The 13,492-nt window shown below is 35.7% G+C and overlaps 1 protein-coding gene and 1 long non-coding RNA gene across 3 annotated transcripts; one reads left to right on the top strand and one right to left on the bottom strand.

Annotated features, from left to right (window-relative positions):
- The first annotated feature begins 3,647 nt into the window (after positions 1-3,647).
- Positions 3,648-12,256, top strand: LOC113682962 (QRFP-like peptide receptor). Of its 2 annotated transcripts, XM_089208368.1 has the most exons (3): positions 3,648-3,915; positions 4,689-4,784; positions 9,871-12,256. In XM_089208368.1, exon 3 carries the CDS (start codon positions 10,028-10,030, stop codon positions 11,204-11,206), a length of 1,179 nt encoding a protein of 392 aa, XP_089064494.1. In that variant the 5' UTR covers positions 3,648-3,915; positions 4,689-4,784; positions 9,871-10,027; the 3' UTR covers positions 11,207-12,256. The 2 variants fall into 2 exon arrangements, with proteins under 2 accessions (XP_089064494.1, XP_027055958.2); XM_027200157.2 differs by lacking the exon at positions 4,689-4,784.
- Positions 5,436-13,211, bottom strand: LOC149044845 (uncharacterized). The gene is made up of 3 exons (XR_016187326.1): positions 12,998-13,211; positions 12,820-12,906; positions 5,436-6,220 (listed from the first exon to the last, which is right to left on the bottom strand). It is a non-coding gene; the product is annotated as an uncharacterized LOC149044845 (long non-coding RNA).
- Between the last annotated feature and the right edge of the window lie 281 nt (positions 13,212-13,492).

Here is a 13,492-nt window from a genome sequence, read left to right as displayed (position 1 = left end):
TAGCATCCTTTCAAGCTTCTGGAAAATAAATGGAAAGGTTTTGTGGAAAAAAAATACTATTCGCGCAATTTCAGAATTGTTTGAACGTTTTTGAAAGGACAGTTATAAATTATGAATTTTGGTTAAAAAGCGATACGACAGTAAAATAAATTTTAGCGATAATTTCTTAACGTGCTTAGGCTTATGGCAGCTTATTGTTTGTTTTCAAATCTTTGTGATCAAGAAAATTATGTGTAAACAAACATTGCAAGCTTTAGTTCTAAGCTCAAAATAGACTGTAGATGTAGAAGTTACGCAATTCAATTTAAGTGCACTTGAGCTGAGCGGGAGCATAAATAAAAGTTAACTTTTATTTCCGAAATGTTTGACCTCAGCTGACTCCTACATCTCTTTTATTTCCTCGCAATTACAATTATCAGACGATCAACCTTTCCTTTGCCGTAATTTCCTATTGAAATCGAAATATCACATTAGTAAGCTGGTATTAGCGATAAAACAATTTGATATTTTTCATTTGTTTTTTGGTCTACATTAGGATGTACTGTGTACCGCCAAGCTTCTTGATGAGCTAAATTTTAGATAAGCGAAATAAAATTAATAGCTGTTTGGAATATCTGTTATATCTACCAAAATATTTAATAGTGAGTTATCGTGCACGGATGAGGATAATTATCAATTATACCGAGGCAACAAATATGATATAACTTTATCATGAGATTTTCATGCGCCTCAACCCTTCTCAAGCTGATTTGTAGTTAATAACGATGAAGTTCTTTAATAGTAAACCGTTTAGAGTTTTTTCCTTAGTTTTGTCCTATTTATAAAATGGGGCTTGACATCTATATTGTTTACTGTATAAACCATTATCCAACAGGATACCAGCCGCTTGAATTAGCAATGAATGAAATAAAATCATTACAAAGTATTTCGCAATTAAGCGCTTTCTTTAAATTTTGCCCCATTCACACCAGTTGATAGGTTGATTTATTCCGTTTTCCCTACGATTTTTTTACCCTTTATACCTTAGCCAGTTCAATTTTCTTCATATTTTTCCATCATTTCAGAATACGATCAACATTTTCCTTTACTTCTCATTCACAAAATGGCATTTTCCACTAACAGAAAGATTCTCTTCAGTCAACTACCCAAGTGGTCCAGATGATACACTCGTCGCTTATATATACAATTACGTAATAACGTTCGAACGACCTCATTGCAGCACCTGCCAAAAATTTCTTTGTAGAGTCTAACTGTTTTCAAAAAATACATGTACTTATTGATATGTTTGTAATTTAATAATCTGAAAACACAGCTCACTACAATTAAATAGTCGAAGAAAAAGGGCTCAGAGTGCAACCAATATTACTCGTTTGTTGAATAACAACATCTTTCATATAAAAATCTCTAAGTTTAAAAGGTTAAAAAAAAGAATTCTTTAAAGAAAAAATATGGAAATCGCTTGTTTGATTACATTTCAGCGCTCTATCAGATTGGTTTCCTTTTTAAAATCGCCTAAGAATATTTCTATTCTGTTCCTGGATAGGCGTTTTCCAAATGTCAGCAAGAAGCTTTTTGGTTTTATGACAAAAAGCTATCGTGAGGTATCTTCGTGCTTATTTGTATGCTGAGGCTATATCTAGTTTGCTGTTGAAGATATTCACCTTAAGTTCGTGCCTAGCATTAAGCTAAAGTTATGCTAATGAAGACATTAATTAGGTCATGCAACAGTCATTGAACCCTAAGCGCGAAACTTCCACGATATATAAGATTGAATAGCTCGAGTAAGTGGCTCCTTTAATAGTTAGTTTTAAAGAAAAAATATAGGTACATGCAATGCAATGAAGAAATGCTGCTGCTCCCCTTAAAGTTGTTATTCCGTGAGAGAAAAGATATTGAGTATTGCATTTGCCACCAGCTGTTTTTGTGATTCAACGTACGACTACTTTTTTTCAAAAAAAGGTAAACTTTAAAATTTTTCTGAAGATTTGAGTTCAACTTTTCTTTTGAATTTCAAATTCGAATGTATTATTTTCTTCAAATGCAACCTTTTCCTACCTTTCTACTTTTCTTTGATCACGCAATGCACAGTTAATTAAAATCTCTCAGGAATATCGACTCTTGTTTCAGTTCTTTGAAGCGATCAAATTTGTTCACGACTATGTTGCGAAATCTATAGCTTATTTTTTCTATTAATTCGATCCTCGCAATGTGCAGTTACCTAAAATCTCCTAGGGATACCGACTCTTGTTTCAGTTCTCTGAAGCGATCAAATTTATTCACGACTATGTTGCGAAATCTATAACTAATTGAGGTGTCACTTTCGCGTTCACTAAGAAAAAAATTTGGAATGACATCGCAAAAAAACAAAAAAACAAAAAAACCCCCAAAAACAACCAAAAAGCTAACAGAAATAAAGATAGGAAGGATTTCAAGATTACATATAAGTCTCGTTTCCCGTAAGTTGTACCACAGAAACCTATTATTTTACGTGTTTTTTCTTCACAGACTCCATCGATAAAATGAGTAAGCGAGTGAAAGATTATCTGGAAAGATTTCCAGCTTTTGATTTGCTTTCATCGAGAGCATTAAAAATCGACAACAAACTGAACACGAGTTTATTCGACCTGATTGAAATTTAGCTTATAATCAGTTATAAATCAAATACTACTCAACTAGACATCGACTTTCTAAATTATGTGCAAAAATAAATGCGATTTTAGAGGCACTCTCACAAGGTAGGTCCTTCAAAGGTAAATATGCTGATAAAAAACTACATGTAAGATGAACCGATACATTTTCATCCAAGATGCACATCATGATAATTTGTAATTTCACAAGCGATAACTTCGTTTTCCTTTTTTGATGGAAAACTTTTGAAAATCATAAAAACAAAACCAACAATTTGAAAACGGATGAAGGAAAAAACAAAGGAAAAAAAAGTGAACAAAAAGTAAACAGTTACATCACATGTCGACTTTGACACCCATATCATACTTTATCAAGATAATTTCATTCATCTTATTAAATGGAAAGGCAAAGGAAATCGTTCATTCCTTTAAAAAGTTTTTTTTACCTCAACCATGTCGCATAAATTTGTTTATTCTCACTGAATAACCAAAGCAGATAAACGTGTTTTTACAATCTTTTGGGGTTCAACTTGGTGAACCAAGCTTTTAATTTTGATTCCGATGTTATTCAAAATCGGCTTACAAAAATCCTACAAGGTATTGCATATTTAAACATCATTTTGGATTTATTTTCTCGAAACCTTATGTGTGAAATTAACTTAATAGCACTTCAAAAAATCTTTTGCGAAAGAATCTGAATCGAAGGCTGACCCGATCATTCCGGAATCTCTCACGACAAGTCGCAGTTTCTTTTTTTAGAAGAAACTCTTTACTGTAGATGTGAACGAAACCCAAAACTTCCTCTGTTCCTCTATTTGAAATGATTGCAAGCTATACATGAGTAAGATCTTTGGTTTACAGATGGACAACTGTAAAATGTAATCTTCTTAACGACTTGTTCGTCATGAATAATTATATACAATCTCTTTGTGTACGGAATAAGGTAAATTCGAAATATTGTATTTCTTTACGAGCTGATAAAGCTCTCTGCAACATCTATTTTGCAGGCGTTACTCTAAAAATATCAGATATGCACAAAACTGATTTTATTTTTGCTTCCGTTTTCGCTTTAAAGCCTGAGGCAAATCGATCGTGTGCGTAGAAAGCAAATTATCCTTCACGTAAACGCTTGGAGGCGGTGCTATCGCATTTCCTCTCTCAATCAAGATACCGAAATAAATTCAAGTGCCACCAACATTTCAACGCGTTTTTGCAGGGCTTTGGCATTAAACGCACCAAAATTCAGAACTTTGACACATTTCAGACAAGAAAAATCCATGCAAAAGAGGTAAGTAAGTGCGACAGAATTTCAACACTTTTTTTTTTTTTAACAAAAATGAGATTTTCCTTTTAAAGACTGTCGGCTTCGTAACACCCTAAGAACTAAATATTTAAATCGGTGAGTTTTGTCCTCGCGTGTTTACCAAGTGAATAGAAATTACCGATTGTGAACGTGTCCCCCGCTGCTAAAGAGTAAACGAAAGAAGCTGAAGAAAAATTAATTCCCTTTTATTTGCGAATAATAAAAAGAACAATCAATATGCGGAAAATACTCACCTTCATCTCACTGGAGTAGAATGGAAGTTTTGACAACATCAGTTGAACTTTTCAATTCATGTAAGCCGACGCAATAAAACCAATTCCTAAAGACGGTGTTGACTTTTGTTAATGTTTACAACACCGTAATACCCTAAAAAAATCAATCATTTAAAAATTTTGTGTGGAAGATTGCGCCATAAAATTAATGATAGATTTGGACAACCCTTTTAAATTTTTGCATTTACGGTTTCAAAGTCTGTGTTAAGCCCTTTTTAAAATTTTTGTCCCGCGTCGAAAGCCTTTGTCTCAGGTCCTGTGCTTAGTCACCTCCTTTTTTTGTTTTTTCCTTTTTTTTTCGTCTCGCATCGAAAAATAAATCGTATCTTCCAATACCCTTTGGTCGGAGGGGAAGTTCGAAGGTAATCTACTCCATGAAGTTAATTTACGACCCGTGGTAAATTAAAATTTAAGAAAGCTGCCGGAAACAGTTCAAAATCAATTTCTATCACCAACATTTCATAGAGCCTCGCAAATTTTATCCACATCAAAAACGAACAGAGGCAAACAGAAGATCAGAGAAGAGGTGAGGCATTGATCAGGCTTGAGCGTTCATCAAAGGTACTATTTCAATTTAACTCTGAATAATATAATACATGTATTTAGGAAAATACTTTTCAAATCGGGAGGTGATCTATCGCAGGAATTGATCATCATTTTATCGTTGGCGGTTACCGGAGAAAATAGCTGTTGTTGATTAATAAATCAAACGAATCTTGGTGATTTTGAAAAAAAAAATGTTTATCTCATTTTCAAATTTTCTAGTTACTTTTTTTCGTATTATAATCGAAAACCACCAACGCCGTCTGAGTTCGTTTGTTTATTCATATGCGGTCCTCATTTGAACCGATTGAAAGACAAAAGTAAAAGTCCTTAACCCATTGAGTTTATTGCTGTGGTTTGCCAAAGAAAAAGAATGGATTTCTCTCCTCTTAGCACAGCTGGAGGTGGACAGATAGGAAAATTTATGAGCAACGCACTAAAATACGACGAAAGCGAAAACAGTAGCAGCTGTGTATATGGCGTTTTAAGCTCTTAGCTTGTTGTGGAAGAAAAAGTGGGTGTTTTGGATAATTGCTTAGAACTCGGCCTACTGTTCTCGAACGGGAGCGATAAAATTAATTGAGTCAGGTAATTCCAATCAGTTACAAAAGCATTGCTTCTCGCGAGTAAAACGCACTTGTGGAGAGCAAAACAAGAATTTTTCTATCAGGTTTTTTTCTCAAATTAAAAATCGTTCACGAGTCTTTATTTCTAAGAGTACCTTCGTTACTATTTCGAGTCTTAAGGCGTAAGTGATGTAAATTTTTCATTTGTCACTTTTGCATTTAAGATAATTTCGATAAAGCATTTTTGGGACATATAGCTTTTCAATTTATTGGTAGGGAATCCACAGTTTAGCGTACTAAATTGCCTCGACTTTTACCAATTGGCTGACTACTGCGCGTTAAACGTGGGCAAAAGGGACGAAACTCGCTTCTAAAAGTTTACAGTCGCGTACTTCCTCCAAACGAGGAAGTAACTGCACCAACATTGTAAGGTAGCCAACGGAACTCTTTCCCCTCTTTAGATGTTTCAGTATTTATACAATAACTTAAAGTTGATGACCGTTGCAGCTTGCGGTAATCTGTAACTGAGGAGGTTCCTAAATGAAAGCTGACTGCATTTTACTCACAATAACATGAAGAATGCCATTATTAATTTAGCAGCTGAACACCTCCCCTTAGAATGGAAGTTTGATATCAGTTAGCGATCAATATAGGATTTTTCTGCCACGGATCAGATTAGTCTCGCGACTAACTGACGTACTTTAGAAACTGGCTTGTGTAAGCTACTTCTAGTTATTTTGAGAAATTAAGGTGTAGAAGCGCAAAGAAGCAGTTCTCTAAAAAAAATCTCATTGGTTTTTAAGAAACTTTTAATCTTCCTTAAAAGATTGGGTTGAGTCAATGATTTTTTCTATTGGATGCTAGGCCCTCTAAATAGATGATATCAATCTGAAATAGGGCAAAAAGCCGAGGTTGGTCTCAGTCAGGTATTATTAGAAGTCCCTTTCTTAAACTAATTCAATAGATATATGCGGTTTTTGTATTGTATTGCAAATATCAGAAAAATTTATTATAAGAAATTAAAAAAAAAAGTACACGGACAGTTTAAAACTACTAAAGCAAAATTAATACAAAGTGAATAAAATTCTTGTATCTTACATGTATGCTTACTTGACTGTGAAGAAATTAAACACTCTTTGTCTCAAATTCAACAATTCTTTTTTTTAGAGTCAATAACTTTTCTAAAGACGGAAATTTCCTCCTGCATTAACTAGAGTAATACGAGAACAGAAAATTTAAATGATTAGAATTCATAAAAATTATTTATAGCTCCATGTTTCGCTGAATGTAAATCACTTTTGACGTATAGGTGATTATGATTTGTGCAAAAAGTAAGGCATATCTAGGCCAGTGTGAATGTTTCATATTGAAAAGTATACTGGGATGTTATTCATCATTCGATGCGTGTTCGTTCTTTTCTCTTTCATAAAAAAAAAAAAAAAAAAAAAAAAAAAGACTGAACATTCATTTTACAAGTATGCGCTATTAAATAACCCTCATTAGGTCTATAACGATCGTGGTATATAATTTCTTATCCATTGGTAAAATAAGGAAACAAAAACAAAAACGAGAGATAATTTCCGCCGACCCTGGTTGTTTTGTCTGATGCACAGTGTTTCATTGATTTGCCTGTGGAGTAAGCATTTCAACGAGGACGTTGTTGAATATTCGTTTTGCTTTGGGCGCAAGAGGATAGTTTTTCTTGCAGTAACAGTCGAAAACATATTAAGTGCATGTTTTCAGTCCAGGAGGAACATTCGAACGCGACTGCATGATGGTACGACGATGTGAACGTAAACACTGGAGACAAGCGGACAGCTCGTTCAAAGGCCCAATATCGTATCATATGCAAAGCCTGGTTAATAGGGGCCTAATGAGGTATTAAGTTTGTAATTGGCTGATCGTCATTGCCTATTAATTGTTCATAATATTTTATGAAGGGTGTTATAATTAGAACCGTAAGAGAGGCTGTCTTACTGATGTTTCAATTTCACAGCTTCGGTTGTCAAGGAGGCTTTTCCCGTCTTCTTTAGCAACACCCTCTTTTGCGTTCTTCAGAGCCGCTCAGTCAGTCAAATTTTATTATATGATCTGTGGAATGATCGTAAGGAGATATAAAATTTGTTCCTCTGTGTACCATTTTGATTGGGTAAGGACAGTTATGCTTGGTGGAGGAGGAAAGACTTCCTGGATACATGATTCGTAGAGAAGACTTTATCTTCCGCAAAAAAAGAAATTAAAATGTTCTCCGAAAATATATTTATTATCAACCTATACTAGCTATTAATATTCATGATTTTGGCCACAAGAACAGCTGTTTCACCGCTACGTGGTATTTTTTTAAATAGAAAAACAAGTTTTTACTATTTTAAGCGGCGACAAGACTTAAACTACCACTTTTATTAAACAGTCGATGCGATGTTGTTTGCTAATATCTTCACGCAGCGGCGAGAGCCGGAGTAAAGAAGAGAGCGGGGGAGGGAGGTACTGAGGAGGAAAACCGTGCATTAATGTATGTTGTACCTACCCCCAAAGTCAAAATTATTTATTTATAACATTGCTATCTTCTCAAGGGGATTTTTGCCAAGATAGCAAGTACACACTTAACCTTGCTTCGAAGCGAATTGATTGATGAGGAAGGTTTATACGTTGTCTGAATAGTCAAAGTTACTTTTTTTTTCGATGCTGCTATCTTACAAAGGAACTGGTGGTCATTCCAAGAGACTACAGCAAAGATTGATAGTTTAATTTATAGAGCTTTATTCTAAGCCACATCTTTGAAATACGACAAAAACGAGTATATCGCAATGTTTAATGTACGGAACAAAAGCATTGTTCAACTTTAACGACACATTATCTCTTATTGAAGTCAAATTAACATACTAAGCTTTATCTAACCGAAAGGCTGCCTATTAAGCTTTCAGGAACATTTAAAAGTATTATGATTTTAAGAAAAGAAAACAAGAGAAATTCTGACAAGTCTCACTTCAAGAAACTGGTCAGTTATTTTTGATATATATCTATTTTTGAAATATATTTCGATATAGCAATTTTTTTCTTCTGTTTTGTCTTAGAGATCAATTTTGTGGCCATTATAAAAGCATGTGTTTTTAATTGGTTTTTGGTTTTGTGAAAGTATATGAAGACGCATTTGCAATGCAAATAAAAGAGTTGTTTGGATAGGACACGAGCCACAGTACTGAACATTAAAAGATAATTTTCGCTTTTTGGCTGCTTCTAATACAAGGAGCTTATGACGTAAATCAAGACCGAGGTACTATATAAGTCAAACGCGTTTTTTCTATGTAGTATTGTTGTCGAAGATCAATGCTGTCAGATTAATGAATACAACTTTTTTATCTCGCTTTTCCATTTGCGGCGGATAAATGATCAGGGTTAAACGCTTTGGGTTTTGCTTATATTTGATCAAAAAATAACTGTGTTCAAAACAGCGTAGTAGATCTTTTTGACATTCATTTAATTGTAAAAGATGTCGCTCTTACAAACTGAGGTCAATATAACCAATTTTAAGAGTTTTTTTTTGACAATCTTTTTCAATAAACAATACTGGATAGTTTTCTATAAAATTGCAGACTGGTTTTTTCTATCACGCAGTTTGACACACTTCCACATTCAGGTGAGAAAAGTTTACGGAAAGGATTGAAAAAATATTAGGATGAAATATTTTGAGCTCAGTGAAGAATATGCCTGTAACATTTCAATCTTGCTGTTTAAGTAGCAATGATAATATGTTCAATAGTTACGACTAACTACTCTTTTGTACCGTCCACACTTTAACTTAAAGCTGGCGTTTTTGAAGTTCAGTTAAATTGAAGAGAGCTTTGAAAAACTCAGTTCTTTTTTCAGGACAAAGTATTAATGTGAGTAAATAAGTTAAGCCTACAACTTCTCTCGAAAACAGTTGTAGCTGTATTAAGTTTGGATCACCCACATACTGGGTTAATGGCATCGTCTTAGAAGGTGACCTTAGGGTGTAAACGAATCGATATAAGTGTGGGGTTAAGCCTAACTATATATCTAAAAAAACAATGTTAGCTTTATTAAGTTTGGATCACCCACATAGTTAATGGCATGAGAAGGTGACCTTGGGGTGAAAACGAACCAATATGAGGGTGACAATGCCATTAACTATGTGGAAGATCCAAACTTAAAACAGCTAAAAATGTTTTTGAGATATACTGTGGGCTAAACTTCTTCACTCATATTGATACTTTGTTTACCGGTCGCGCTCAAACTTGGGTACAAACGGACTCAAACTTGGGTACAAACGGACTCAAACTTGGTCACGAACCGACACAAACTTGGGCACAAATCGACTGCATTTGGGTACGAAATGACCGTGGGTATGTACCACATAGTTAACGACACCAATTGAAGAGGTGACGTTAAGGTGTAATTAGTACACCTCAACGGATTTTGTCTCTTTTATCTCGTGAATCACTCTTATATGCAAAGTAGTTTGTGCCAGACGGTGCGATTTTCTTGTAATTAATTAATAATTGTATTCTTTCTTTTAGCAGGTAAAAGGAAAATGGAAGGAGTGAAATTCTCAATGACGAATTTGCTTCTTAACTGTTACACCGTGGATAAGACAGCTCTTCGAATGATCTAACTTTTTATTTACCATCGTTTATCTGCAAAGCGGAAACTCAATCCGATGATTGATAACTTATCATGTCTAACTGGTCAATACTTAGAAATATTTCACAAAATAATTCAACCGGCCTTGGTGCTTCTGATTTTCAGTTTGTGCGGGTATTGCAGCTGTTTTTCTACTCCGTTATAATCGCTGTAGGCTCCATCGGAAATGCGTTAATATGCCTGGTAATCCTCAGTCGTAGAAAGAGAAAGACAAGTGAGTATTTTATTCTCAACCTAGCAATAACTGATTTATTAACCAGTATTGTTAGCATTCCATTGGATATTATCGAGCGATTAGCCGGTTATTGGCCATATGGCCCGTTCCTTTGTAAGTTGGTGTATCCTCTTCAGACGGTTCTAATGTCTGTGTCTGTAGCGACACTACTGGCGATGAGCTTAGAACGACATCGAGCCATACTGCACCCGCTGAAGCCCCGGATGAAGGGAAGGAAGCCTGTGTGCATTATTTGCATCATATGGGTCGGCAGTGCATTACTCGTGTCTCCCTATATTTACGTACTGGGTTTCAATTCAGGAAGCTGTATAGAGAACTGGCCTGGTGTGAGTTACGTCAAAGCATACACCAAGTCTGTTTTTATCGTGTTATACGTTTGTCCACTTTTTGGCATAACTGTTGCTTATGTACAAATTGGGAGAAGGCTTTACAAGGACATTAAGACTCTTCAGGTTGTTATGGCTGATACAGAGGGTGGTATGACTGGGCGACAAGTGCTCAAAACGCGTGCACACCGCAACTTGCGCATTGTGAAAATCTTTGTGGCAGCGGTCGTTGCGTTCGCAGTATGCATGCTGCCAAATCACGTGATGTGGATCTGGAATGACTTTGGGAGCGGTTCAAACTTCGAGCACTTTTACGACCTGTTGGTTTTTACAAATATCTTGGTGTACGCCAACAGCTGTATGAACCCTTTCATATTTGGGACCTTGCAGACCCGGTGCACCAGCTGTAAAGAATTTATGAGAGGTTCCCAAGACAGGGATGAGAGCAGTGGGCATCGAAGAATATTTTCCATGCGGGTCTCATTTACAAGTTCCTCCAGATTAAGGACGTTTATTCGAGGGACACTGCGGGGTCCGCGCTCAAGTCACTTGATTCCTTCAAGCCGCAAGGAAAGTCTCCCCACTGCAAGAGCGACTTTCAAAGAACTCCAGCTGCTAGATGATAAAGCAGATGCAGAGAGCAATCTTTAACTATTTCATTTCGTAAAAAACCAAAAAGTAATTTCTCGCCTCCTCGTGAGTCGTTCTTGGACCCACGCTTACCCACTTTTCTCTGTTTCATTATCACGCTGAAAATTTATCACCTTTTTCATTCTTTCAACTCACACGGAGCTTTTGACATAGTGGTTTCCATCAGTTTGTGGGACTCGTGTTAAATATGAACTTGATAATGGCCCAGCTTGCTACAGAAAAATTGTTCTATAAGTAATTTCCTCTGGCAGAATCAATACATCGTCAAGCCGACTGCTGATGAACTTCTGAGGGCTTCTGTCTTGACGTGAGATCTATATTCTTTGAGCCAAACTTAGCAAAAAAAAAACTTGGAAGTCGTAAAGGCTTGCAGATCTTTGGAATGAACTATTGAAAGGTATTTACATAGCCACGTTAAAAAATATGGTTCACAACCTAGGAACCTTCTGCTGAAATTCGTGTTCATCATACCACTTCGCTCTATCCTAGTAACATTCGGTTCACTATTTTCTTTGTAATTCAACGCGCAGCCCTAAAAGCCATTTTGATAAATTTCTATCATTAATAAATTATTAACTATTGTTGGAAGGCGCTGTCTTGATAAAACAACAAATAGTCGTAACCAATTCACTTGAAAATTAGGAGTTAAAAAATTAAAAAAAAGAATTAAAAAGCCGTAACACGTCTCCCTTTTTAAACTTTTTCATACCCAGGAATAACAAAGAAGTAATTTCTCCATACAATAACAATTAAACAGCAAGCAGAATGGTGTTTACAACGCAGTGGATATCGAGTAGTCGTTCATCACTTTATTAAAATTTCTAATGGAGTATTTGGGAGTTTAAATGTTAAATCATAATAGTGGTACCTTTGTATTATTTTAGCTAGCTTTCCCTTTAAAGTTTAAAATTCGACAGAAATAATAATAATAATGAAATTATGTTGACATGTAAGCTGTGCTTGTTTGGGCTAAAAACTTAAAAAAGTAATTTATTGAGATAATAAAGTAATGTAGCGCTTGATTAATATAAGTTCCAGCTTAAAAAGTAATTTGTGTGATTATGGTGATATTTAAGAGAGTGTCTCTGTAGGGGCGGTCCGGTCGATTTTGCTTGAGACACGGATTTCGCTCGTTTCTCGTGTGTTGTAAGACATTCACGTACCTATACTAAAGCCACATTCAGTTTGATCGGATCTCTTTATTTTTCAGAGTTTCAAAGAAATTGAATTTCACTCGAGCGAAGGCTTGTCGTGACACTTTTCAAGACTTTAATTTCATACAACTTTGGAGGACAATTTACGAAAAAATACGGAACTCAGCGAAAAACAAATACCACAGCCATGTATATTAACTCTATCTTATCTATCGAGGCGACTTTCGTAAACATCACGTGTCAATCAAGGAAACAGGGAGACTTCAATGGCACTTTATGGGTTCGCCTAAATCAAACATGCCAAAACCGATCAAATTCAAGGTAAAGTTTTGAAAAAGTGAGGCGTTCTTAACTGATCCAGCTAACATAGCTAGGAAGTAGGTGCCATAGAAAAGGTAACTACAGAAAAAAACTGTGCGGCCCGACCTTTACGAGAACTTTACAACTCCGTGAACTTACCTAATTTTCGGCAATCTCCAAGTTTGGCAGCCATTTTGAGGGACTTGTCAAAATGAAGCGTAACCGATATAAATCAAGCAGGTAGATCTAAAACCGTCAGAAATACATACGAAAGCAATTCAAATGAACTTTACTTTCAATTCAAGCGGCAAAATTTGAAATTGTTCGTTAAACTTACCATCCCCATGCCACCATTTATTCCAACAATTCAAACACTGCAACTAGTGTTCAAATTCCCCTCGTCGATTCCACCGCAAGAAATAACCTGTGCCACCCAAGCTTCGACTCGAATGTGAAGTACGAATCAAATAACATAACTGCTTCATCTTCGCGGCAATATCACGCTGGTGTTTTGATTTTTCGATCGACAAGAACGGTGATTAAGAATCGATCGGTTTATTTACCTCATAAACGTGACCGCTGACCAGTTGCTGAGTGAAAACAGTACGGTTCAGTGGCGAGGGGCGGGGTGAGGGGTGGGTGCGGGCAGATTATCAGAAGATTTTTGGGAACATTCGAACATGTGCATTCAAGTACCATGATAAACATTAGGACTCTCAGTCTTAATGCGAAGGCATCCTTCGTGTTGCAGACAACGTTTGTTTTACTTAGTATTCTTTTTTATTTCAAATACATTTCGTTCCAAATAGGACTAGCATCAATTCATAGATTT

This window comes from Pocillopora damicornis, chromosome 5 (assembly GCF_964200805.1).
Source record: "Pocillopora damicornis chromosome 5, jaPocDami1.2, whole genome shotgun sequence".
Lineage (NCBI taxonomy): Eukaryota > Metazoa > Cnidaria > Anthozoa > Scleractinia > Pocilloporidae > Pocillopora > Pocillopora damicornis.
Note: the sequence above shows the minus strand (reverse complement) of the source record. Positions and strands in the feature narration are given on the sequence as shown.